Genomic DNA, 27798 nt, shown 5'->3' with positions numbered 1-27798 from the left:
CATTGCACGTTATCGCAAACGCTTGGTTGCAGTTGTTGCTGCTAAGGGTGGCCCAACCAGTTATTAGGTTTAGGGGGCAATCACTTTTTCACACAGGGCCATGATGGTTTGGATTTTTTTTCACCTTTAATAATAAACACCTTCATTTACAAATTGCATTTTGTGTTTACTTGTGTTGTCCTTGACTATTGTTTAAATTGGTTTGATGTTCCAAAACACTTAAGTGTGACAAACATGCAAAGGAACAGGAAATGAGGAAGGGGGCAAACACTTTTTCACACCACTGTAGCATTTTTGCGTAAATATGAGATCTGAGGTCTTTTTAACACCAGATCTCATATTTAAGAGGTCGTGTCATGCTTTTTTTCTATTACAAGGGATGTTTACATTCCTTGCAATAGGAATAAAAGTGACAGATTTTTTTTTAAAAAACAGTGTAAAAATTAAAAATAGAAGGTAAAATAAATAAATATGTAAATGCACCTCGTCCCACCGAGCTTGCATGCAGTAGCGAATGCATACGTGAGTAGAGCCCACATATGAAAACGGTGTTTAAACCACACATGTGAGGTATCGCCACGATCGTTTGAGCGAGAGCAATAATTCAAGCCCTAGATCTTCTCTGTAGCTCAAAATATGCAACCTAAATACTTTTTTAAATGTCGCATATGGAGATTTTTAAGGGTAAAGGTTTGTCGCCATTCCATGAGCAGGCGCAACTTTGAAGCATGACATGTTAGGTATCAATTTACTCGGTGTAACATCATCTTTCACAATATAAAAAAACTGGGCTAAAAAAATTGTGCTTGTGAGACTGCTACGCAAATATAGTGTGACGACTGCCATTTTATTCTTTAGGGTGTTAGAAAATATATATAAAGTTTGGGGGTTCTGAGTAATTTCTAGCAAAAAAATAATTTTAACTTGTAAAAAACAAGTTTGAAAAATAGGCCCGGTGTTAAAGTGATTAAACTAACCATGGTATCAGGGCTCGGCAGCCGTGATATACCGTGGTCAGTTTACAGAGGGGAGGGTATAGCCAGGCAGGATTTGCCAAGTTTTTTCTAGGTGATATGGGGAGCCAAATTACACAGCACAAGCACTGTGCTGTGTAACATGCTTTAGGGAAACAGAATCATTTTTTGGGGGGGTTAATAAACACTAATAACTGGCCTGACTCAGTAATTCCTCTAGCACAGTTTCATAAGTGAGAAATAGGATTGGATTATCTGAGGGGATGAGCATTTGGCATCCGGGTTGGATCCTATATCTGGCACCCCCCCCAAATTTAAAATGTAAAAACACCCCACTGTGCCCCCTGCACTCCTCTGCACCACCAATATCTCTTTGTCACTACTGTGTATCCCCTCTCCACAACTGCACCTGTGGACCCCTTTACATTACACAGCCCCCTGCAGCCCTGGACCCCATTTACACTACACAGCCCACCCCAGAGGTCTGGACCCCTGCAGATTACACAGCCCCCACACTATCTCTGGATCCCTGCACATTATACAGCCCCCCACAGCTCTGGACCCCTACACATTACACAGCCCCCACACAGCTCTTGACCCCTGCACTTTACACAGCCCCCCACAGCTCTGGACCCCTACACATTACACAGCCCCCCACAGCTCTGGACCCCTACACATTACACAGCCCCCCACAGCTCTGGATCCCTGCATATTACACATTGCCCCCCCACCCCCAGCTCTAGATCCCTGCACATTACACATTCCCCCCAGCTCTGGACCCCTGCACATTATACACAGCCCCCCAAGCTCTGGACCCCTGCACACTACACACAGCCCCCCAGCTCTGGACCCCTGCATATTACACAATGACCCCCCACCCCCCCCTCTTGGGACCCCTGCACAATACACATTGCCCCTCAGCTCGGGACCCCTGCACATTACACAATGCCCCTTCCTACCTTACTGGGGCATGCATTCAGAGCTGGTGACACAGCAGCACAGAACAGAGGGTGGGAACTGCTGGAGTTAATTTTTCATATTAACAAGCTAATAATTGGTTGCTAGGATCACCTAGCAATCAATCACCTGCTGGTTAACTTGAAAAGTTAAGTCCAGCAGTTGCCGCCCATCCTCTTTTCAGTGCTGCTCACTGTCTCTCTTCCCTGGCTGTAAGAGGCGCAGAGTGAATCTGGTGGCCGGCCCTGGGTGTTAGTCAACCAGGTAAGGTCTGCACCCTGTCACAGCTCACCTCTCCCTGCTTTGACAGCTTCAGCGCCGCCACTGCTGCCTGTGCCTGGCGCCCCAATGTCGCCGCTTCACTCGTGGAGGGCCGGGGGCACCGGGCTAACACCCCCCACAATGTGGTGTGGCACCCGGGACAGACTGGCCCCTAACACCCCCCCCCCCCCCCCCGTTGGTACGCCACTTTGGTTTGTAGTAAATCATTATTAGGTAATATCACCAGGTTTATGCAAAAGGCGTTGCCAAAATCAATGCAATGTGTAGTAATCATAGCCAAATTGACATTTCAATAGTCAGAGCAGTTAAGATCAGAGGAAATAATGACTGCTATAGTCTAAGTTAGTACATTCTCATCGTCTAATTTTTTTAGAACAACATTATGTTATAATAATGTGTCTTGAAAAGCAGAACAAGCTTCTAAGTACTCCTGGTTGTCTGGCTCCAGTAGAAGAGCTTTGTTGTAGTCCTGTCCTCTTTGCTGGTGGATGTACCCAAGCAAAGCATGTCCGGTGGCATCCATTGAATTTTGGACAATCATGGTTTATCAAGACTTTGCAGTTCTTTTATGGCATTTTCTCTAAACCAGGATGGACTTTGTATCTTCACCACTTCATTAAAATGCCTTACTGCTTCAGACTTAGATTGTCTAGAATGTATTAAATATTTTGCCCAGTAGAAATGGAGCTCTTGTTTCTGTTCAGGCCACATATCATTCATGGTCAGAGTTTTGTCAAATTCTTCTTTTGCCTTTTGGTGTTCATTAGCTTTCATGTATACACGAGCCAATAAAATGTGAGGTCCCACAGATGACCTGTTTAACTCAACAGCCTTTTGCGAGTAAAATTTTGCATTTGCAATGGCTTCAGCATTTTGCTGCGTATTATAATAGGTGGGCTTTCTTATCAAACATGTGTAGCACTTGGCAAGTTGATAATAAACAGGACAGGAGGTAGGAGTTAAACAGAGTACTTTCTTCAACGTTGCAATAGCTTGATCCAGCTGTCTATTTTTTCTGTAAAATGTTGCCACATATCGAAGAACATATGGAGATTCTGGTTGTTCTTGCAGAGCTTGTTCTACTAACATAGTTCCTTGATTATATTTATTCATATCTAGATATTTCAAAGCAAGGAGAACCTTCATCACTGTATCTCTAGGATTTAATCTAACAGCTCGTTCCAAGAGTTTAAAAGATCTTTTTTCTGTGTTGCTGCTGTTGCTGAAACCTTCTATTCTATACACAGCCATGGCATAGCCTGAATTCAATTCTGGATCTTCTGGGTCAAGTCCTAGAGCTTTTTCAAAGCACTCAGCAGCCCATTGATAGTATTTTCCTATAAAGGATAAGTAAGTCCAGCCTTGTTCACCATATATATCTAACATAAGAGTGTTTTTCTTTGGAGGAGACTCATATTGCTTTAAAATGGTCTCTACCTTTTCTGCATAGGTAAAACTCTTGTTAAACTGGTTCTGGTGGTAACAAACCCAAGCAAAGTTAGCATACATGACAGTTCTCCTAACATCTGTGTCTTCTGATATGCTGGATTTCTGGATCTGAGCCTCAGCTTTTTGGAGCTGGATCATGGCTTCCTCATGGTCTCCTTTGAGATGCTTTAGGTAAGCCAGGAGATTATACATCCTGTGTTTGAGTGCATCTGGCAAAAACACAATCTGGTCATTTAGCCGTTCTTCCACATTATCAATGTCTACATCTTCTCCAAGAAGGTCCCAAGTAAAATGGCATTGAAGTTTCAATAGACGATCCATCAAGGAATTCTTTAAGATGTCACTGAAAAGTTAAAGAAAACCATGCATTAAAAAGGGTCATTAATTAAAGACATGCCTCAGGAGGATTATAAGGTACAATATTATATGAGGGCCATATGTCTGGCTGATAGTTCAACCCAAAAACATTTTATTGTTTGGGATGACTGGAATATACACTAACAACCAGTTCAGAAAGTGAGAAAAAATTGCACATCATTTATTAGTATTTAAAATAAGTACTGTTTTACTGTCCACAGCAGCCCACTAATCTCTTGTGTGTCCTTTCTAAACCAATGTTCTATGGAACCTTAGGGCTCACCTTGTGTTTGCTAGGGGCCGAGCAATGAAGAATTTCTGTCTCTCAGTAATCACTGACATTAATTATCATTTTAACTGTCTCTGAGGGGGGAAGTCTTCCTACTGATCAACAATGTAAGAATTCACTTTTCAGCAGCCTATTAAAGTAGTATTAAACCCAAAAGCAAACATTTATTATATTGCAGCTTACAAATTCACAGATATGATGGCTGCATTATTTTTCTTTTTTTTAAGTTTTCTTCTATTTTCATTTGGTGATCCATCCAGTAAGTCTGTTTTTTTTTTCAGAAGAGCAAGCTCTCTTGCAGACTTGATCAGTTTACAGGGATGAAACAAACCATTTAATACTGGCAGGGGCACTTACAATTATCTGTCTGTTTTATGTAAACCTTCATGCTAAAAGGAGAAAAAAACAGTTTGCTGTAAATGTTTATAAAATTTGTCTTCTATTACTTAGTGTATCTAAATATGCTAGTACATTTATCTGGAGATGTTCACAACAGTAAAATTAGTTTTGTCCCGATTTGGATTAGTTCAATAACTTAATAATTTAGTTTTGTCATATGTGTTATGTTAAAATTATTAATTTGTTTTCTATTCTATTTTTTTCTAATCTATTATTTTATTTTCTATTCTATTTTTTCTTATTCTATTCTTTTATATTCTATTCGGTTCTATTTTATTCTCTGTTCTAGTCTGTTTTGTTTTATTCTATTCTATTCTTTTCTATTCTATTTTTTCTATTTTATTCTATGCTATTATATTCTTTTTTTTTATTATATTATATTCTGTTCTATTTTTTTACTATTCTATTCCTTTCTATTTTGTCCTATTCCATTTTCTATTGTATTTTAGTCTATTCTGTTTTATTTTATTTTCTATTCTATTATTTTCTATTCTATTCCATTCTCTTTTATTAACCACTAGCCGTCAAGACACAGTCATTGTACTGCAGCAGGTCGGCTCGTTCCCACGAATCGCCATCATTGTATTTCGGCTCGGAGGTGCCCACTGGCCAGCGGGTGGGGCAGACTCGATGTCCAACGGCCACACGCGATCATTTCCCACAGTGGCAGAATGAAGATCCGCCTGTGTAAACAAGGCAAATCTCCGTTCTGACAGGGGAGAGCACACAGGTCCTGTCTTTCTGCTATGCAGGAAGACGGATCTGTGTGTTTCCCCAGGTAGCCCACTCCCCATAAAGTTAGAAAACACTTGCAGGGTGTTCAGGTGGTTTATAAAAGAGAATTGAATAGAATAGAAAATAATAGAATAGAAAAGAAAATAACAAAACAGAATAGACTTAAATAAATACAATAGAAAATGGAATAGAACAGAATAGAAAAAAATTAGTAAAAAATAGAACAGAATAGAATATAATACAAAAATATAATAGCATAGAATAAAATAGAAAAAATATAATATAATAGAAAAGAATAGAATAGAATAAAACAAAATAGACACATTTAACCCCTTGATCGCCCCTGATGTTAACCTCTTCTTTTCCAGTGTTATTAGTACAATAACAGTGCATATTTCTAGCACTGATTACTGTAATAATGTCACTGGTTCCCAAAAAAATGTCAAAAATGCCAGTTAGGTGTCGGATCTGTCTGCCGCAATATCGCAGTAATGCAAAAAATCACAGATCACCTCCATTACTAGAAAAAAAAAATAATAATAAAAATGCCTTAAATCTATTCCCTATTTTGTAGATGCTATAATTTTTGCGCAAACCAATCAATATACGTTTATTGCGATTTTTTGACCAAAATGTACAAGAATATAGATCAGTCTAAACTGAGGAGGAAATTGTTTTTTTTATATTTTTTTGGGGACAATTATTATAGCAAAAAGTAAAAAGTATAGCTTTTTTTAAAAAGATTGTCGCTATTTTTTTGTTTATAGCGCAAAAAATAAAAATCACAGAGGTGATCAAATACCACTAAAAGAAAGATTTATGGCAAAAAAAAACATAAATTTTGTTTGGGTACAGCGTCACACGACAGCGCAATTGTCAAAGTAACGCAGAAAAAAGGCAAAAAAAGGCCTGTTCATTAAGGTAGTAAATCCTTTCAGGCCTTAAGTGGTTAAGCAGCCTAAGTAGGAATCGTCCTTTTTCACTTTTATAATGTACTGTATTTATTGCAATATGTTTCCATTTTGAATACATTTTTGATTTCAAATACATTTTTGAGTTTGAATTTAAATTCATTTTCTTTTTCGAATTTGGATAATTAATTTCATTATAATTTATTTGAGATTCATTGAAATTGATTACTATAGTGCTAGTCATGTTGTAAAGCACTGAGCAAACTGTTGGCGCTATATAAAACCTGTATAATAATAATAGTCCAAATTTCAATTCATAACAAAACAAATCGCACATGTCTACATTTAACGCTCCCCTACCTAAGACTGGCAATACTCCTGTCCGCTGTGCCCCTGTGCTCATTCATCCAGAATGGGGGTACCCTAGTACAGGAGGTAAATTACTGGCCAGATCACCAAGGGAAAAAAGAGGGGGGGGGAAAAAAGTAGAAGATTAATGTAGCCATTGCATCTAATGATCGGTCATTTTTGGTTTAGGGTTTAATACAACTTAAAGTAAGGGGGCATTCCTCCACTGAGCTCCAGTGTTAGGGGATTTTTACTGTGTTTCTTTTCTGGCCATTTTTACAATTCATATCATTTCATGATTATTACTAAAAATAATTTTCTTTTATAGAGCAGGGGGTAATCAAAAAAAAATGTTTTTTTTCTGGGTATCAAATACTCAATGTATGCCACTTTCTTTTTTCTTTTGGTTATTATACGTACGTTCGACTCGAACATCAAGCTCATCCCTAAATGACCAGACCATTTCCTGCGATACGGCACTGCGTTGCTTTAACCACTTCAGGACCGCCGTATTGCCAATGTACGTCAACACAATGGCACAGGCAGGCACAATCACGTAGATGTACGTGCCTGCCTTCCAGCGGGTGGGGGGTCCGATCGGACCCCCTCCCGCTGGATACGACGGTCCGGTTCGGTCCAGGAGCGCTCCGTGATGAGGGGATGGCCATTGGTTTTCGGCCACCCCCTCTGGATCGCTCCTGGCCAATGAGAAGCTTCCTCCCACTGTGTATTGTTTACACAGGAAGGAGGAAGTGATGCCATTCTCCTCGGGGCGGTCTTTTTGACCGGACTACAAGGAGAAGACTAATAGTAAGTGTGCACCAACACTACACTGACATGTAGGTACACACAGGCACACAAACCCCCCCCCCCCCGATCCCCCCCCCGATCCCCCCCCCCCAGTCACAGTGTCACTGATTGCATTGATCATTTCTTTACTGATCAATGCATTCAGTGTCAGTTGTGACAGTAAAAACTGTCAGGACAGTTAGTGTTAGGTCCAGGGTAGCCCCCTATCACCCCCCAATAAAGATTTAACCCCCTGATTGCCCCTAGAGTTAACCCTTTCACCCCCTTTTGCCAGTGTCACAAAGCGATCATTTTTCTGATCGCTGCATGTGTCGCTAGGTAGCTAGTTATTTTTTTAGGTTCACCGCCAGGTTTTTATATCGCTAGGTACCCCGATATACTACCCAATAATGGTTTTAACCCCCTGATTGCCGCTAGTTAACCCTTTCACCCCCTTTTGCCAGTGTCACTAAGCAATCGTTTTTCTGATCGCTGCATTAGTGTCGCTACAGTCGCTAGGTAGCTAGTTATTTTTTTAGGTTCACCGCCAGGTTTTTATAGCGCTAGGTACCCCGATATACTACCCAATAATGGTTTTAACCCCCTGATTGCCGCTAGTTAACCCTTTCACTCCCTTTTGCCAGTGTCACTAAGCGATCATTTTTCTGATCGCTGCATGTGTCGCTAGGTAACTAGTTATTTTTTTAGGTTCACCGCCAGGTTTTTATAGCGCTAGGTACCCCGATATACTACCCAATAATGGTTTTAACCCCCTGATTGCCGCTAGTTAACCCTTTCACCCCCTTTTGCCAGTGTCACTAAGCGATCATTTTTCTGATCGCTGCATGTGTCGCTAGGTAGCTAGTTATTTTTTTAGGTTCACCGCCAGGTTTTTATAGCGCTAGGTACCCCGATATACTACCCAATAATGGTTTTAACCCCCTGATTGCTGCTAGTTAACCCTTTCACCCCCTTTCACCAGCGATCACAGTATAAGTGTCACTGGTGACGCTGGTTAGCCAGTTAGTTATTTAGGTTCCCCGTCAGGTTTTTATATAGCGCCAGGGACCCCCATATACTACCTAATAAAAATTTGAACCCCCTGATTGCCCCTAGTTAACCCTTTCACCACTGATCACCGTATAAGTGTTACGGGTGACTCTGGTTAGTTTGTTTTTTATAGCATCAGGGCACCCACCATTTATTACCCAATAAAGGTTTAACCCCCTGATCACCCGGCGGGTGATATCAATTAGGTTTTAGGGTCAGGGTCTGCGTCGCCCCAGGCAGCGCTAGGTTAGTGCCAGTACCGCTAACACCCACGCGCAAAGCATACACCTCCCGTAGTGCTATAGAATCTGAACAGATCAATATCTGATCTGATCAGATCTATACTAGCGTCCCCAGCAGTTTAGGGTTCCAAAAAAACGCATTGTTAGCGGGATCAGCCCAGATACCTGCTAGCACCTGCGTTTTGCCCCTCTGCCAAGCCCACCCAAGTGCAGTATCGATCGATCACTGTCACTTACAAAACACTAAACACATAACTGCAGCGATCGCAGAGTCAGGCCTGATCCCTGCGATCGCTAACAGGTTTTTTGGTAGCATTTTATATTTAAATCCGGAAGGCAGTGCTTGGTTTTCGGGGTTCCGTACGTGGCTAGGCTCCCAAAAAGTCCCCCACATGTGGTATCCCCATACTCGGGAGAAGCAGCAGAATGTATTTTGGGGTGTCATTTCACATATGCCCATAGCATGTGTGAGCAATATATCATTTAGTGACAACTTTGTGCAAAAAAAAAAAAGTTTGTAATATTCCCGCAACTTGTGGCAAAATATAAAATATTCCATGGACTCAACATGCCTCTCAGTAAATAGCTTGGGGTGTCTACTTTCCAAAATGGGGTAATTTTGGGGGGTTTTGTGCTATTTTGGCATTTTATGGCCTTCGAAACTGTGATAGGTAGTGAGGAGTTAAATCAAAAATTTGCACCCTTAGAAATCCTGAAGGTGGTGATTGGTTTTCGGGGTGCCGTGCGCGACTAGACTCCCAAAAAGTCCCACACATGTGGTATCCCCATACTCGGGAGAAGTAGCGGAATATATTTTGGGGTGCAATTCCACATATAACCATGGCATGTGTGAGCAATATATCATTTAGTGACAACTTTTTGTAAAAATTTTTTTTTTTTTTTTTGTCATTATTCAATCCTTTAGGACAAAAAAAATAAATATTCAATGGGCTCAACATACCCATCAGCAATTTCCTTGGGGTGTCTACTTTCCAAAATGGGGTCATTTTGGGGGGATTTGTACTGCCCTGCCATTTTAGCACCTCAAGAAATGAGATCGGCAGTCATAAATTAAATGCTGTGTAAATTCCAGAAAATGTACTCTAGTTTGTAGACGCTATAACTTTTGCGCAAACCAAAAAATATACGCTTATTGACATTTTTTTTACTAAAGACATGTGGCTGAATAAATTTTGCCCTCAATGTATGACTAAAATTTAGTTTATTCGATTTTTCTTATAACAAAAAGAAGAAAATATATTTTTTTTTCAAAATTTTCGCTCTTTTTCCATTTATATCGCAAAAAAAAAAAAATCGCAGAGGCAATCAAATACCATCAAAAGAAAGCTCTATTTGTGGGAAGAAAAGGACGCAAATTTCGTTTGGGTGCAATATTGCATGACCGCGCAATTACCAGTTAAAGCAGCGCAGTGCGAAATTGCAAAAAGACCTCTGGTCCTTAAGGTGTTTATTGGTCCGGAGCTGAAGTGGTTAACTGACAATTGTGCATTCATGCAAAACTGTACACAAATACAATTTATGTCCCTTTTTACCCACAAGTAGAGCTTTCTTTTGGTTGTATTTGATCACCTCTACAGTTTTTATCTGCATCGATAAGAAAAGGCAGACAATTTAAAAAAATATATAAATTTTTACTTTCTGCTATAAAAACACATCCAATAAAAAAATCTAATTCAATTCATCAATTTAGGCCAATATGTATTCTGTTAGATGTTTTTGGTAAAAAATCCCAATAGGCGTATATTGATTGGCTTACAAACTATGGAATATTTTTATAGCATTTTATTTTTTATTTTTTAATAGTAATAGCGGCGATCAGCAATTTTTAGTGACTGTGACATTGCGGCGGACAAATCAGACACTAAGTGACACTTTTTGGGGACCAGTGACATTAATAGTGATCAGTGCTAAAAAATGCACTCTCACTGTACTAACGACACTGGCAGGGAAGGAGTTAACATCAGGGGCAATGAAAGCGTTAAGTGTGCTCCTAGGAAGTGATTTCTAACTGTGTGGGGAATGGCTTAACCGGAGGAACACAGCTGCTCTGCCTCTCCTGTGAACCATCGGTGGGTCCTGGCAACCATCGTGGCTGCCGGACCTGCTGATAGACTCCAGCTGTGACCAATCACAGTGGGAGTGGGTTGCCGGCAGCACGTGCCCTAGACCCCGATGAGGAAACAACATACAGGTATGTTGTTTCGCGCAGCCGGGCCACCCTGCCTCAGTAATTGTGCAATGGGTGGTCTGGAAGCGGTTACAATAGAAAGACAACAGTTCTCAACCTATTATTACTTTGGTCTCTCTATAACATGGGTAGGCAACCTTGGCCCTCCAGCTGTTTTGAAACTACAAGTCCCATGAGACATTGCAAGACCCTGACAATCACAGCCATGGCTTCTAGAGGCAGAGGCATGATGGGATTTGTAGTTTCACCACAGCTGGAGTGCCGAGGTTGCCTACCCCTGCTCTATAAGGTACTTTATTATCATTTGATCGACTGCTGTCAAAGGTGAATTAAGGGGAATGCAGAAAACTTGTTTTGATCAGCAGGTGCTGCTGGCAGTATACAGTGTGTCATTGCCGTTTAGATATATCCTTGATATAATCCTCTTACAGCAGAAAAGCAGACACAAAAGGCCATCTGATCACTTGACTCCAGACATACATCTACACAACAAAATTTTGCTCCAAATCTTTGAGCAGGAAGTGTATAAATGGATGGTGGATTTTTAATGCCTACATTTACCTTAAAGTGTTCCACCCAAAAATTGAACTTCTGCTTTTTCGGTTCCTCCCCCTCTCTGGAGTCACATTTGACACCTTTCAGGGGGGAGGGGGAGCAGATATCTGTCTAATACAGCTACTTTGCTCCCATTTCCGGGCAAAATTACCCGAGCCACCCCCAGGTATCTACGCCACTTCTGGCGCTTCTCTGCCCACCCCACTGTCTTCTGGGAGACACACAGGTCCCAGAAGACAGCAGGGACCAATGGGATAGTGCAGTGCGAGTCGCGCATGCACAGTAGGGAACCAGGAAGTGAAGTCACAAGGCTTCACTTCCTGATTCCCTTACAGAAGGGTGCGGCGGCAGCACCCGACAGCTGAGGGATAGATCGGCTTTGGGTGCCAACATCGTGGGCGCCCTGGACAGGTAAGTGTCGTTATTTTAAAAGTCAGCAGCGGCAGTATTTGTAGCTGCTGACTTAAAAAAAAAAATAAATAAATCGGCAGATCTCCGCTTTAAGTAGAGCCAGAATAATCCATTGTCTTATAATGCAGGAGAATAAGATATCAAGGGACATTATGTAGTGGCTATATAAAAAAGTAGTACGCAAACCTGGAAACATCTATATATTGTATAGTATCTAAAAAATATAAGGTCACAGAACAATGAATAAAAAATAAAAAAATTTTTTTCTAATAGCAAAGATTGTGAACAGGTACATAGAATCAGCTAGAAGATAAATTTAAAGCTAGAGGTGTCTGGTCACTACTAGCACTTTGGATGATAATAGTTTCTTACCTCATTCTGTGTTGTTGTCTTCAAGTGTATTGCCTATGCCGTTGCCTGGAGCTTCTTGATATGCCTGTTGGATAAAATTCTTTATATATATAGAGTTAGATGCATACCACATGACATGACCATGTTCCATGATGATAAAATGAAGAATGGAAACTGAAACTTGGTGTTTTCAGAGAAGTGACCTGGGCAAACAATAACCAGAGTAGCCCATGCAGCTATATAGTTAAATAGTTACATAATATGTGAGGTTGAAAAAAGACACAAGTCCATCAACTATCAATCCCCCCCCCTCCACATTATTGTCACTCTAATGCCGCAGACACACGACTGGAATTTCCTGCAGAAAAGGTCCGACGGTCTTCCCGACGGACTTTCGACTAAGTTACGACGGACTTCTGAACGAACGGACTTGCCCACACACGAACGGACTAAAGTCAGTTCGAAAGTCCGTTCGTTTTGAACGTGATGACGTACGACAGGACTAGAAAAGGAAGTTCAATAGCCAGTAGCCAATAGCTGCCCTTGCATCTTATTTGGTCCGTCGGTTTTCCCGATAGGAATTGAGTCCGTCAGATAGATTTGAAACATGTTCTATTTCTAGGTCCATCGGAAATTTCTTAAAGAAAAACGATCGGATTATCCCATACATGATCAGAATATCCGACGGAATGATTCCGTCTGAACTATTCTGCTGGAAAGTCCGGTCGTGTGTACGCGGCATTACAGTAAAGAACCCTCTACGTAGTTTAAGGTTAAACCTCTTTTCTTCTCATTTTAATGAGTGTCCACGTGTCTTGTTAACCCTTTCCCGCCGAGCGTACGCAGATGTGTGTACTCGGCTTCCGGGGGGTATGCAGGTGCGGGCATCATCCCGGTACCGTTTTGTTCAGCGGGCGATTGGCTATCCAGGCATAACAACCGATGCGGCTAAAAGCCGCTCGGCTGTTATGCCGGAGGAGCGGGAGGGGACGTCCCCCCCTCCCGCCGCCTCCCGCCGCTGTTACCGGTGCTCCCGCTCGATCGGGAGCACCGATTCGCCATCCGATGCCTCCGGCCGCTGGGGAGGAACTGGAACGAAGCCGTAATCGGCTTCATTCCAGTCTCCTCATAGTAAACACGGAAGCGACGTCATGACGTCACTTCCCGTTTACTCGGCTGCCAATGGCGCCGGTTTAAAAAAAAATATCCGGTATTCAGAATCGCCGTTTTCGGCGATCTGAATACACTGAAGTCTAAAGGAGGGGTGGGGGGTCTTTTAGACCCCCGATCCCTCCATAAAGAGTACCTGTCACCGCCTATTACTGTCACAAGGGATGTTTACATTCCTTGTGACAGCAATAAAAGTGATCAAATTTTTTATTTTAAACAATTTAGTCATTTTAAAATAAATAAAATAAATAAAAAAAATAAAAAAATTTTTTTAAAGCGCCCGCCGTCCCCGCGAGCTCGCGAAGCAAAGAAAACGCATACGGAAGTCGCACCCGCGTATGTAAACGGTGTTCAAATCACACATGTGAGGTATCGCCGCGATCGTCAGAGCGAGAGCAATAATTCTAGCACTAGACCTCCTCTGTAACGCTAACCTGGTAACCGTAAAAAATGTTTAAAGCGTCGCCTATTGAGATTTTTAGGTACCGTACTTTGTCGTCAATCCACAAGTGCGCGCAATTATAAAGTGTGACATGTTTGGTATCTATTTACTCGGCGTAACATTATCTTTCACATTATGCAAAAAAATTGGGCTAATTTTACTGTTTTTTTTTTTTTTTTATTCATGAAAGTGTCCCTTTTCCCAAAAAGTTGCATTTAAAACACCGCTGCGCAAATACCGTGTGACATAAAATATTGCAACAATCGCCGTTTTATTCTCTAGAGTCTCTGTTAAAAAAATATATATAATGTTTGGGGGTTCCAAGTAATTTTCTAGTAGAAAATATGGATTTTAACTTGTAAACACCAAATTCCAAAAATAGGCTTAGTCATGAAAGGGTTAAACTCCCTTCTGCGAAAAAGATTTAACCTTATTGTGGGGTCACCAGCTACTATGAGGCCTGGGAGTAGAAGGGGGAATCATTAGAGGGGCTGCTGAGAAAATGTTAGCATAGAGAATCTGGGTACATGTGAAAATAGCACACAATCATCACTGTATTATTAACCACTTGCCGCCCGCCCTATAACAAAATGACGGTGGCAAAGTGGTTTCATAATCCTGATCGGACGTCATATGACGTGATCAGGATTATGAGCCGCTGCGCGCCTCCGGGGGCGCGCATCGCGGCGATCGTTGTTGCGGGGTGTCAGTCTGACACCCTGCAACTACGATCTCGGTAAAGAGTCTCTGACGGAGACTCTTTACCACATGATCAGCCATGTCCAATCACGGCTGATCACAGTGTAAATAGGAAGAGCCGGTGATCGGCTTTTCCTCACTCGCGTCTGTCAGACGTGAGTAGAGGAGAGCCGATCGGCTGCTCCTCTGACAGGGGGGTCCTGTGCTGATCGATTATCAGCACAGCCCCCCCGAGGATGCCCACACTGGACCACCAGGGACACCACCAGGGATACCCAGGACAAGGTATGCCACCCTAGACCACCAGGGATGCCAGTCATTGCCCACAATGGATGCCAATCAGTGCCCACAATGGATGCCAATCAGTGCCCACAATAGGCATCGCTGATTGGCATGCATTATTGTTTGGCACTGGCATCTATTAGTACAGTATATTATAATACAATGCCGCCTATCAGTTCCCATCTGTGCCGCCTATCAGTGCCCATCCATGCCCATCTGTGCCACCTACCCATGCCCATCTGTGCCGCCTACCCATGCCCACCTGTGCCGCCTACCCATGCCCACCTGTGCCGCCAATCCGTGCAAGCTATCAGTGCCAATTTGTGCCACCTATCAGTGCCCATCCGTGTTGCCCTTCAGTGCCACCCATCAGTGCCGCCTATCAGTGCCCACCAGTGCCGCCTATCAGTGCCACATATCAGTGTCCATCAATGCCACCTCATCAGTGCCACTTCATTGGTGCCACCTCATCAGTGCCCATCAGTATAGCCCCATCAGTGCCCATCAGTGAAGGAGAAAACTTACTTATTTACAAAGTTTTGAAACTGAAACAAAATAAAACATATTTTTTTTCAAAATTTTCGGTATTTTTTTATTTGTTTAGCAAAAAATAAAAACCACACAGGTGATCAAATACCACCAAGAGAAAGCTCTATTTGTGGGAAAAAAATAATAAAAATTTCATTTGGGTACAGTGTAGCATGACCGCGCAATTGTCATTCAAAGTGCGACAGCGCTAAAAGCTCAAAATTGGTCTGGGCAGGAAGGTGTTTAAGTGCCCGGTATGGAAGGTTGAAGATTGAATAGGTTATAGTTGACACTGACCTTTGTCTCCCCTGTGATATTTCAATTAAAAAGAGCTGATGACAGACATGCTCAAGGAGACTTCAGCACTGTCACTAATAACATTTTGTTTAGCCATGCTAAGCTAGTCATAGACGAATCGAAATTTGGATGATTCAGCAGAGACAAACAGGCAAAAACTGAGGAGATATCTCTCTCTAATGGAACTGTGGATAGCAGTAGAAGCCAACAGAAGTTTTTTTTTTTAAACATTCTTTAATTAAATAAAGGAGTACACCTCATACACTTTAGAGAAAAACAGTTTACAAATTTAATTATTTAGAAAGATCAGAGCAAAAAACATAATATATGTACAGGTTAGAAGGGATCTGTTGACTTACACACCTCAATGTGATCTGAGCTTCCACATACATTATATAGTACAAATAATGAAACAAAGATATATTCCCAGTGTGTAGGTGTCTCACATTTTTTTTATTTGAGAGCAAGAAAACATATAGCTGGGAAAATACCTCAGCATAGCAGAAGGTATACATGCTAGTATAGAAGAGAAAGACTAAAGCCGCGTACACACGTAGCCGTCTGTCCGACGTACTTAGTCTGGCGGACGTCCGCCAGACTGTCCGTTGGAATTTCCGAACGGGCTACTTGCCCACACACGGCACTTTTTCAGTGGACTAATACGGCGTACTAAGTCCGCCGTACTTTCGAAATGAACGGACTCGCCCACACACGCGGAGGAAAGTCCGCTCATTTCGAGCGCGTCTCCAGGTAGGCGGGGCCCGCGAAGGAGACGTCGCTGGCGCCGCCGCCTGGTATGGACTTAAAGGGGAACCCCCAACGCCGAAAAAAATCGGCATGGGGGTCCCCCCCAAGTCCACAACAGACCCTTGTCCGAGCACGCTACCCGGCCGGCCAGGAAAGGAGGGCAAGCGAGCGCCCCCCCTCCTGAGCCGTACTAGGCCGCGTGCCCTCAACATGGGGGGTGCCTTGGGGAAGGGGGGGCCGCGCGGCCCCCCCACCCCAAAGCACCTTGTCCCCATGTTGATGAGGACAAGGGCCTCTTCCCGACAACCCTGGCCGTTGGTTGTCGGGGTCTGCGGGCGGGGGGCTTATCGGAATCCGGGAGCCCCCTTTAATAAGGGGGCCCCCGGATACCGGCCCCCCACCCTATGTGAATGAGTATGGGGTACAATGTACCCCTACCCATTCACCTGTAAAATAAAAGTACAAAAAAACCCACAACACACAAGATAAAATACTTTATTGCACAGCTCCGGGGGTCTTCCGTCTTCGGGGGTCTTCTCGCCGTACTCCTCCGCTATCTTCTTGTAGCTCTTTTGCTACCGGAGGAGTCCGGCTTTCTTCCTCGCCGCCGGCCTCTTCTCCTGACTTCAGGGGTCTTGTCCCCCTCTTCGGTTCTTCTGCCAGGCCACCGCGCCTTCTTATAGCTCTTTTACAGGCGGTGGCCCGGTCTTCTGTCGCCGCTGCCACCTTCCGTTCTTCTTCTTCTTCTCCAGGAGATGTTGACTCGACGATCTCTCCGGCCGCAATGCCAGGGACGCCCTGCGCTGCCACTTATATAGGGACAAGGGGCGGTGTCACATGGCTTTATGTCACATGGGTTGGTCACATGGGTTGATGTCACATGGGGACTGTGACATCGTAAGGGGGCGGGGTCACCATGCCAACCCATGTGACATAAACCCATGTGACACCGCCCCTTGTCCCTATATAAGTGGCCGCACAGCGCGTCCCTGGCATTGTGGCCGGAGAGAGCGTTGAGTCAACATCTCCAGGAGAAGAAGGAGAAGAAGAAGAAGAAGAAGAAGAACGGAAGGCGGCGGCGGCGACAGAAGACCGAGCCACCGCCTGTAAAAGAGCTATAAGAAGGCGCGGTGGCCCGGCAGAAGAACCGAAGAGGGGGACAAGACCCCCGAAGTCGGGAGAAGAGGCCGGCGGCGAGGAAGAAAGACGGACTCCTTCGCTAGCAAAAGAGCTACAAGAAGATAGCGGAGGAGTCCGGCGAGAAGACCCCCGAAGACGGAAGACCCACGGAGCTGTGCAATAAAGTATTTTATCTCGTGTGTTGTGTTTTTTTTGTACTTTATTTTACAGGTGAATGGGTAGGGGTACATTTTACTCCATACTCATTCACATAGGGTGGAGGGCCGGTATCCGGGGGCCCCCTTATTAAAGGGGGCTCCCGGATTCCGATAAGCCCCCCACCCGCAGACCCCGACAACCAACGGCCAGGGTTGTCGGGAAGAGGCCCTTGTCCTCATCAACATGGGGACAAGGTGCTTTGGGGTGGGGGGCCTGGTACGGCTCAGGAGGGGGGGGGGGGGGGGCGCTCGCTCGCCCCCCTTTCCTGGTCGGCCGGGTAGCGTGCTCAGACAAGGGTCTGTTGTGGACTTTGGGGGACCCCCACGCCGATTTTTTTGGGCATTGGGGGTTCCCCTTTAAGTCCATACCAGGTGGCGGGGCCAGCGACGTCTCCTTCGCGGGCCCCTCCTACCTGGAGACCCGCTCGAAATGAGCGGACTTTTCTCCGGGCGGGAAAAGTCCGCTCATTTCAAAAGTACGGCGGACTGGCACACACACGGCCGGATTGTCCGCCGAAATGCGAGTACGGCGGGCAGATTGATGTGCAACATGGCATTCTAAGTCCGCCGTACTTTCGGGTCAAAAAAGTATGCCGGAGGCTACACACGGGGGGATTGTTTGGCGGACTTGAGTTTGCCAGACTTTTCCACCAGATTGTTTGATCGTGTGTACGCGGCATAAGGCCCCTTTCACACGTGCAGACCGTATATCCGTATTTCATCCATCAGTTTTCGGATGAAATACGGACATACATGCTTTCCTATGAACTTCTGCTGACACCCAATATCATCCGTCTCCACGATGGTCCGATTCTGCAGACGGAGGAAAATCCTATTTTTCTATCCGTCTGTAGAGCGGATCAGATGAACACGGACAGACGGTCCATGTTCATCCAATCCCCCCATAGGGGAGAATGGAGATTGACGACGGGACTAGAGCAGGCAGTTCAATAGCCAGTAGAGAATAGCTGCACTTGCGTCGTATTTGCTCCATTGGACCAGCATACAGACAAATGGTTTTCCCAATAGAAACTGATTCTGTCGGACAGGTTTGAAACATTTTCTATTTCTAGTTCTGCTGAATTTTTGAAGAAAAAAGTCAGATGAAGCCCACACATGATCGTAATATCTGATGGAATGAATCCGTCTGACCTTTTCTGCCGGAAAGTCTGGACCTGTGTACGCGGCATTACTGGTCCAGTCTGGTAGCCCACACTCCATCCAAGACTGCAGCCTCCACAGGCTATATATAAATCTTGTATAATAATAATAATATAATAATAATAATAAAGCCTAGTACACACTATTATTTTTATGGGAAGGGGTTAATATCAGGGGTGATCAAAGGGTTTAATCTGTTGTTTTGTGAGTGAATGCTTTCTATCTGTTGGGGGGAGGGGATGCTTTGATTGGGGGAAGACAGAGATCCGTGTTCCTGCTTAGTAGAAACACAAGATCACCATCTTCCCCTCTGACTGAACGGTGTCTACATAGGAAAACCGCCATTCTGTCTGCCTTGGGAATGATCGATGGGTCCCACTGTGTCCAATCACAGCAGGAGAGGGTCGCCGGCGGTGCATATGTGCGCTCCAGACCCAGCAATCAAAATCACATACAGGTACGTGATTTCGCACTGAAGGGCCACCCTTCTGCAGTAAATGTACATGTGGCGATCCAGAAGTGGTTAAATTAATTTTGCTGTGCTATTTGGTGACGTCATTGTTATATCTTTAGACAGGTCTGTTTTTTTGTTCGAGAATAGTCATTGTCATTCTCTGATGTTCCTGAAAGTGTCACTCTGGTATCCACCTGTCAAACCTTCAAATTGATGAAACCCCTCTCCTAACAGCTCAAGCGCCACACATTTGTAAGAATATTTGTCCTAATCCAATTTTGTCTTGTGAATAATTGAGCCAAAGTCATCTCTAAAAATAATTGTGTTTTTTAACCACTTGCTTACTGGGCACTTAAACCCCCCTCCTGCCCAGACCAATTTTCAGCTTTCAGCGCTGATGCACTTTGAATGACAGTTGCGTGGTCATACAACCAGGGCCGGATTAAAAGCCTCATGTGCTTGGTCCTGAGGATTTTGGTGGACCTTTTACTGGGCACCCTTCTGCTTTCCAGGAGCCTGTGCTGGCATGCGCCCAAACTCAAAAGTGCACAGCCGCACAGGCATAACACTAGGGAAGACTGGCATTTGATTTGCCAAGTTTCTGTAAGGACCGTGCATCGGTGTGCACTCTGAGCTGAAAGAGTGCAGCTGCGCAGGCCTAACACTATGGAAGCCCCAGACTTCTGTAAGAGCCCTGCATTGGGGTTCCCCAGGCTTCTGTTAGGACTGCTCTTGCAGTGCCCATTATCAATTCCACCACCCTGCCCAGATGGTGCACGTGGAATGCAGGGCCCATCAGGGGAGATCTCTTCCCGTTGACCCATTGCTTTCCATGTCCTTTTTGGGTGGCTGGGCCTATATTAAGTTAGGGGCCTGGAGCTGCAGCTCCAATAGCCCCTACGTTAATCCAGCCCTGCATACAACACTGTACCCAAATGACATTTTTATCATTTTTTTCCCACAAATAGAGCTTTCTTTTGGTGGTATTTAATTACAGCTGGGAGTTTTATTTTTTGCTAAACAAACAAAAAAAGATGCAAAATAAAAAAAATGTAAAAATCATGTTTAATAGTTTGTTATAAAATTTTGCAAACAGGTCATTTTTCTCCTTCATTGAAATGCACTGATGAGGCGGCACTGGTGGGCACTGATAGGCTGCACTGGTGGGCACCGATAGGTAAGGTTAAGGTGGCACCGATAGGCACAGATAAGGTGGTACTGATAGGCACAGATAAGGCAGCACTGATGGGCACAGATAAGGCGGCACTGATGGGCAAAGATTGGCACAGATAAGATGGCACAGATGGGTGGCACGGATGGGTGGCACGGATGGGCACGGATAGGTACCACTGATAGATGGGACTGATGGGCACTGATAGGTGGCACTGCTGGGCACTGATGGGCACTGGTAGATGACACTGATGGGCACGGATATGTGCCATATGAGGTGCAGCACTGTTGTTGAGGCAGATTGTGGGCACTGATAGGTGGCACTGTGGGCACTGATAGGTGACACTGTGGGCACTGATGGGTGGCACTATGGACACTAATGGGTGGCACTATGGGCACTAAGGGGTGGTACTGATGGGTGGCACTTTTACTTTATTTAGGTGGCACTGGCAGGGGGCAGATGGGCACTGATGACTTGGCCGTGATCGGGACTGAAGTCCCTCTCACGGCCGCCGGTGATCGGCTTTTTTTTTTCTCCTCGCGCTGTCAGCTCCAGAGGTGGTATCTCCATGGCTTATGAGTCCTTGCTCACCTGCCCTCTGAAACACCTGTACATGCTGTCTTGGGAGGGGGATCTGGATTTCTCTCTCTGATAGAGGCCATTATCAAAGTGGTTATGAGGTGATACTTGGTTCTTACACGCCTAGTCAGGATGTTCCCAACTACATCAGCATATTGTTTTATAGGATGTTCCTAATGAGGCACCATGTTCCACATCTGGTGGGAGTGCCCTCAGGTCAGACGTTATTGAAGTAGAGTCTTTTCCATAATTCATAAAAAAACTGTTATTGCAATCACTCATGAGCCTTCTATTACTTTACTGAATGATCTCCCAGTAGGACTACCACGCCCTCTGCAGTGTTTGGTTAATTTTATACTAGTGGTGGCCAGGATCACCATTGCTGGGTCATGGAAAACACCCTTTGTATCCATTCGTCGGCTGAAGCATAAAATGTCCTGGATCACGATTCATAAAAAGGTTGCTAGCGTGGTAAATTATAAACAAGCTTTATGTGAAAAACTTAGGAACCATGGGCATCCTATGTGAAGGTACCTCTGTCTTCTACTCTATGACAACTACAAGATGGTGCTTTCATCTGAGATTCCTGGATCTCCCTTTCCTTTCTTCTCTTCTTTTCCTTTCTTTGACTCTTTGCTTGTCTGCACTCTTTCTTGAGCTCTTTTTTCTCCTTTTCTCTTCTTTGGATTTTTTTTATATTTTTATAGTATTGCCAGTGTTTTGTGCATACAGGGTACCCTCTAATACAGGGATCTGCAATTAGCAGACCTCCAGCTGTTGCAAAACTACAAGTCCCATCATGCCTCTGACTCTGGGTGTCATGCTTGTGGCTGTCAGAGTCTTGTTATGACTTGTAGTTCTGCAACAGCTGGAGGTCCGATAATTGCATATCCCTGCTCTAATATGTTAATTGATGGGAATTATGATGGATGGTTCCCTACTATGCTTTGATCATGTTGGATGCTTTTGATGTTCAGGTTCGGATTGATTTGTTCACTACCTCTCTCGTCTCATACAATGTACTTAGAGTTTTTGGGCTGATGTTCCCTTATACCGCATACACACGTATCAGACTATCCAGCAGACTTAGTCTGGCGGACAAACTGCCGGACTGTCCGCCGGACTGTCCGAACGAGCTGACCTGCCCACACATGGGACTTTTCCAGTGGACTATCCGCCGTATAGTCCACCGGACTATCCGCCACACTTTTGAAATGAACGGACTTGTCAGAAGAAGACCCCCGAGCGGCGGCGAAGAAGAAAGCCGGGCTCCTCTGCTAGTAAAAGAGCTAGTAAAAGAGCAGAAGATAGCGGAGGAGTCTGGCGAGAAGATCCCCCAAGACGGAAGAAGACCCCCGGAGCTGTGCAATAAATTATTTTTAACCCTTGTGTGTTGTGTTTTTTTTTACATTTTTTTTCACAGGTGAATGGGTAGGGGTACATATTCATTCACATAGGGTGGGGGGCTGGGATAGGGGGCCCCCTTATTATAGGGGGCTCCCGGATTCCGATAAGCTCCCCGCCCGCAGACCCCGACAAACAGCGGCCAGGGTTGTCGGGAAGAGGCCCTTGTCCTCATCAACATGGGGACAAGGTGCTTTGGGGTGGGGGGGGGACCACGTGGCCCCCCTTGCTCAAAGCACCCCCCCATGTTGAGGGCACGCGGCCTGGTACGGCTCAGGAGGGGGGGGGCACTCGCTTGTACTTTTCCACCGGACAATTTGATCGTGTGTACGCGGCATCAGTCCTACTGTTTTCTAGAATTCCCACTACATATGACATATGTTCTAACAAGGGATTAGACCATTGTGATATGCATGTACATTGAATTATGTTTGGTGTGATTGGAAGTTTTTTTTTTTGTGCAGCAAATGATGTATATGCTTGAATACCCCAATACAAAAGTACACAAAAAAAGTCTCCAAAAATCTGGCGAAATAACAGGAGAAAATAAGTATGTTTCATGTAATGGGGTTGATTTACTAAAGGCACATAAAATGTGCACTTTGCAAGTGCAGTTACTCCATAGCTTAGTAAATAAGGGGGAGCTCTGCTGACTTCCATCATTCAATCATGTGCAAGAAAAAGTGATTTTTTTTTTTCCCTGTATGTGATTGGGTATTCCTTGTAAAGTTGAGCTTTACCTCATTTACAAAGCTCTGGAGCAACTTGCAAGTTGCACAGTATATTTGCCCTAAAGTAGAACTATAAGCAACATTTTTTTTTCCATTTTGGATACAGTAAGGGAGGGTTATAACCTCTGTCACTTTTTTTGCCATCTGTGTCCCAGTGAAAGATTTCCCCTCTATTACTTTTCTGGGGCCAAACCAAAATTTGTGAATTTCTTTTACTTTCAATGGTAATGGTAAACAGGACAAATAGAGAGGGGGAATCTCTCTAACGGGGGCCACAGACAATATTAAAGACCTGACAGGTGTTTTTATCCACCTCCACTTTATGCAAAACTACAAAAATGAGTTTCCTTTAGTTATACTTTAGGTAAATCAACCCCATTGATTTCCATATTTCAGTTTTTCTGCATTATTGTTGAGAGAACTTATCCAAAAAGGCAAAGACTACTCAAAATTGGCTATTTTTTGTTACATTCCTTAACCACTTGAGATCCGCGCTATAGCCAAATGACGGCTACAGCGCGGATCTCCTTTTCCGGGACGACGTCAATAGACGTAGTCCCGTGTACGAGCGGCCTGCGCGCTCTGTGAGTGGCGAGTCCATGAGACTCGCCTGATCACCGATCCGTGCAAGGGGTCGATCCCGACCCCTTATCACGTGATCAGCTGTCAGCCAATGACAGCTGATCATGTGATATAACGGAGCCGGTAACCGGCTAGTATTCCTCCTCGCGCTGTCAGCGCGAGGAGAAAAAAAAAGCCGATCACCGGCGGCCGTGATCAGGACATCAGTCCCGATCACGGCCAGCAATGCAAGCACCCACCTGCCCCCTGCCAGTGCCCACCTGCCCCCTGCAGTGCCACCCTAATTAAAAGTAAGTGCCCCCCGTCAGTGCCACCCAGCAGTGCCCATAGTGCCACCCAGCAGTGCCCACAGTGCCACCCAGCAGTGCCCACAGTGCCACCCAGCAGTACCACCCACAGTGCCACCCACAGTGCCCACAATCTGCCTCAAAGGTGCTGCACCCCAGTGCCGCCCATCAGTGCCTAGCAGTGCCGCCCATCAGTGCCCAGCAGTGCTGCCCATCAGTGCCCAGCAGTGCCACCTATCAGAGCCACCTATCAGTGCCACTTATCAGTGCCCATCAGTCCCATCTATCAGTGGTACCTATCAGTGCCCATCCGTGCCACCCATCCGTGCCACCCATCCGTGCCACCCATCCGTGCCATCTTATCTGTGCCCATCTTTGCCCATCAGTGCCGCCTTATCTGTGCCCATCGTTGCCGCCTTATCTGTGCCTATTAGTGCCGCCTTAACTATGCCTATCAGTGCCCACCAGTGCAGCCTATCAGTGCCCACCAATGCAGCCTATCAGTGCCCACCAATGCAGCCCATCAGTGCCCACCAATGCAGCCTATCAGTGCTGCCTAATCAGCGCACTTCAATGAAGGAGAAAAATGACCCGTTTGCAAAATTTTATAACAAACTATTAAAACATGATTTTTTTTTTGTTTGTTTAGCAAAAAATAAAACTCCGAGCTGTAACTAAATACCACCAAAAGAAAGCTCTATTTGTGGGAAAAAAATGATAAAAATTTCATTTGGGTACAGTGTTGTATGCCCGCGCAATTGTCATTCAAAGTGCATCAGCGCTGAAAGCTGAAAATTGGTCTGGGACTGAGGGGGGTTTAAGTGCCCAGTAAGCAAGTGGTTAAATACTGCATGCCCGGACCACTGCTTAATTACCACATGCATTTAATTATTAATTTCCATCTGTGAATTGACTTTAACCCCTTTGCATGCACTATTTACTGACAGCTTTGAGCATTTTGGATTGCAGACGATATTTAGGGAAAATGTGTATGGACACCTAAATACCGCATGCAAGATGCTTTTGTGAATGGAGCCCAGTATTACAATTGGTGGGGGAACACATGCCAGTCCTGGCTGCAATCAGGTTTTTTTGTGGTAATCACTGGGTAGTGCGGAGACAGCAATACTTTATTTCACATACTAGGCCCAAATTAAACAAGGGCCAATTCACCTACCAGCATGTCTTTGGAGTGTGGGAGGAAACCAGGGTACCCGGAGGAAAGCCACAAAGGCATAGTGAGAATGGGCACACTCAAGGTAGTCCTGTGATTTGGATTGATGACCCTAATGTTACCAGGTGGAGGTGCTAACCACTGTGCTGCCCATGCAAATAGCTGATACTGCTAAGTTGCTTAGGCAATGTCAAGCAGAAAAACATAACTGGAGTGTTAGGCACTGAAACCAATTGTATAGTGAAAGAAAAAACTGTCACATTTATTTTTGTTTTGTCACTCATCCCTTTGACAAAGAATTGGCTGCACAGAAAGGAATGTGGGCCAAGAATAGAACATGAGCGAGAACGGAGAAACATAACAAAAACATAACTGGAGAATGGAAAGTGAAACTAGCTTGTCTATAGATCACAAATGACAGAGATAGCATAATCATGTGTAGCCAGAGGCGTACCTAGGGTCTCCAGCGCCCTTGGTGAGAATCTGTATCGGCACCCCCCCCCCCCATTATACATTGTCACCCCCGTATTTTTGAATATGTTTTTAAGTAGCCTTGCAGTATAAATGCCATTTTTGCATTACACTACACACTGACCACTACACTACACTACACACTGACCAGACAACCACACACTGACCTAACCACCACAACCTGACCACCACACACTGACCTGACCACCACACTACACACTGGCCTGACCACCACACTACACACTGACCACCACACTACACACTGACCTGACCACCACAACCTGACCACCACACACTGACCTGACCACCACACTACACACTGGCCTGACCACCACACTACACACTGACCACCACACCACACACTGACCACCACACTACACACTGACCTGACCACCACACTACACACTGACCACCACAACCTGACCACCACACACTGACCTGACCACCACACTACACACTGGCCTGACCACCACACTACACACTGACCTGACCACCACACACTGACCACCACACTACACACTGACCACCACACTACACACTGACCACCACACTACACACTGACCTGACCACCACAACCTGACCACCACACACTGACCACTACACTACACTACACACTGACCAGACAACCACACTACACACTGACCTGACCACCACACACTGACCACCACACTACACACTGACCACCACACTACACACTGACCTGACCACCACAACCTGACCACCACACACTGACCTGACCACCACACTACACACTGACCTGACCACCACACTACACACTGACCTGACCACTACACACTGACCACCACACTACACACTGACCTGGCCACCACACACTACACACTGACCTGACCACCACACACTGACCACCACACTACACACTGACCACCACACTACACACTGACCTGGCCACCACACACTACACACTGACCTGACCACCACACACTGACCACCACACTACACACTGACCTGACCACCACAACCTGACCACCACACACTGACCTGACCACCACACTACACACTGACCTGACCACCACACACTGACCACCACACTACACACTGACCACCACACTACACACTGACCACCACACTACACACTGACCTGACCACCACAACCTGACCACCACACACTGACCTGACCACCACACTACACACTGACCTGACCACCACACTACACACTGACCTGACCACTACACACTGACCACCACACTACACACTGACCTGGCCACCACACACTACACACTGACCTGACCACCACACACTGACCACCACACTACACACTGACCTGACCACCACAACCTGACCACCACACACTGACCTGACCACCACACTACACACTGACCTGACCACCACACACTGACCACCACACTACACACTGACCACCACACTACACACTGACCTGACCACCACAACCTGACCACCACACACTGACCTGACCACCACACTACACACTGACCTGACCACCACACTACACACTGACCTGACCACTACACACTGACCACCACACTACACACTGACCTGGCCACCACACACTACACACTGACCTGACCACCACACACTGACCACCACACTACACACTGACCTGGCCACCACACACTACACACTGACCTGACCACCACACACTGACCACCACGCTACACACTGACCTGACCACCACACACTACACACTGACCTGACCACCACACACTACACACTGACCTGACCACCACACACTGACCAACACACACTACACACTGACCTGACCACCACACACTACACACTGACCTTACCAACACACACTGACCAACACACACTACACACTGACCTGACCACCACACACTACACACTGACCTGACCACCACACACTGACCACCACGCTACACACTGACCTGACCACCACACACTACACACTGACCTGACCACCACACACTACACACTGACCTGACCACCACACACTGACCACCACACACTACACACTGACCTGACCACCACACACTA

The 27798-nt window shown here is 45.2% G+C and overlaps 1 protein-coding gene across 1 annotated transcript; it reads right to left on the bottom strand.

The window, feature by feature from the left end:
* Positions 1 to 286: 286 nt before the first annotated feature.
* On the bottom strand, positions 287 to 12493 carry LOC143930160 (protein IFIT1 homolog B-like). The gene is made up of 2 exons (XM_077454187.1): positions 12330 to 12493; positions 287 to 4005 (listed from the first exon to the last, which is right to left on the bottom strand). Exons 1-2 carry the CDS (start codon positions 12332 to 12334, stop codon positions 2751 to 2753), a joined length of 1260 nt encoding a protein of 419 aa, XP_077310313.1. The 5' UTR covers positions 12335 to 12493; the 3' UTR covers positions 287 to 2750.
* Positions 12494 to 27798: the final 15305 nt, after the last annotated feature.

Source organism: Lithobates pipiens, unplaced genomic scaffold (assembly GCF_037356315.1).
Source record: "Lithobates pipiens isolate NorthernLeopardFrog02 unplaced genomic scaffold, aLitPip1_a1.2 Scaffold_25, whole genome shotgun sequence".
Lineage (NCBI taxonomy): Eukaryota > Metazoa > Chordata > Amphibia > Anura > Ranidae > Lithobates > Lithobates pipiens.
This window is presented reverse-complemented; position numbering and strand designations above follow the sequence as displayed.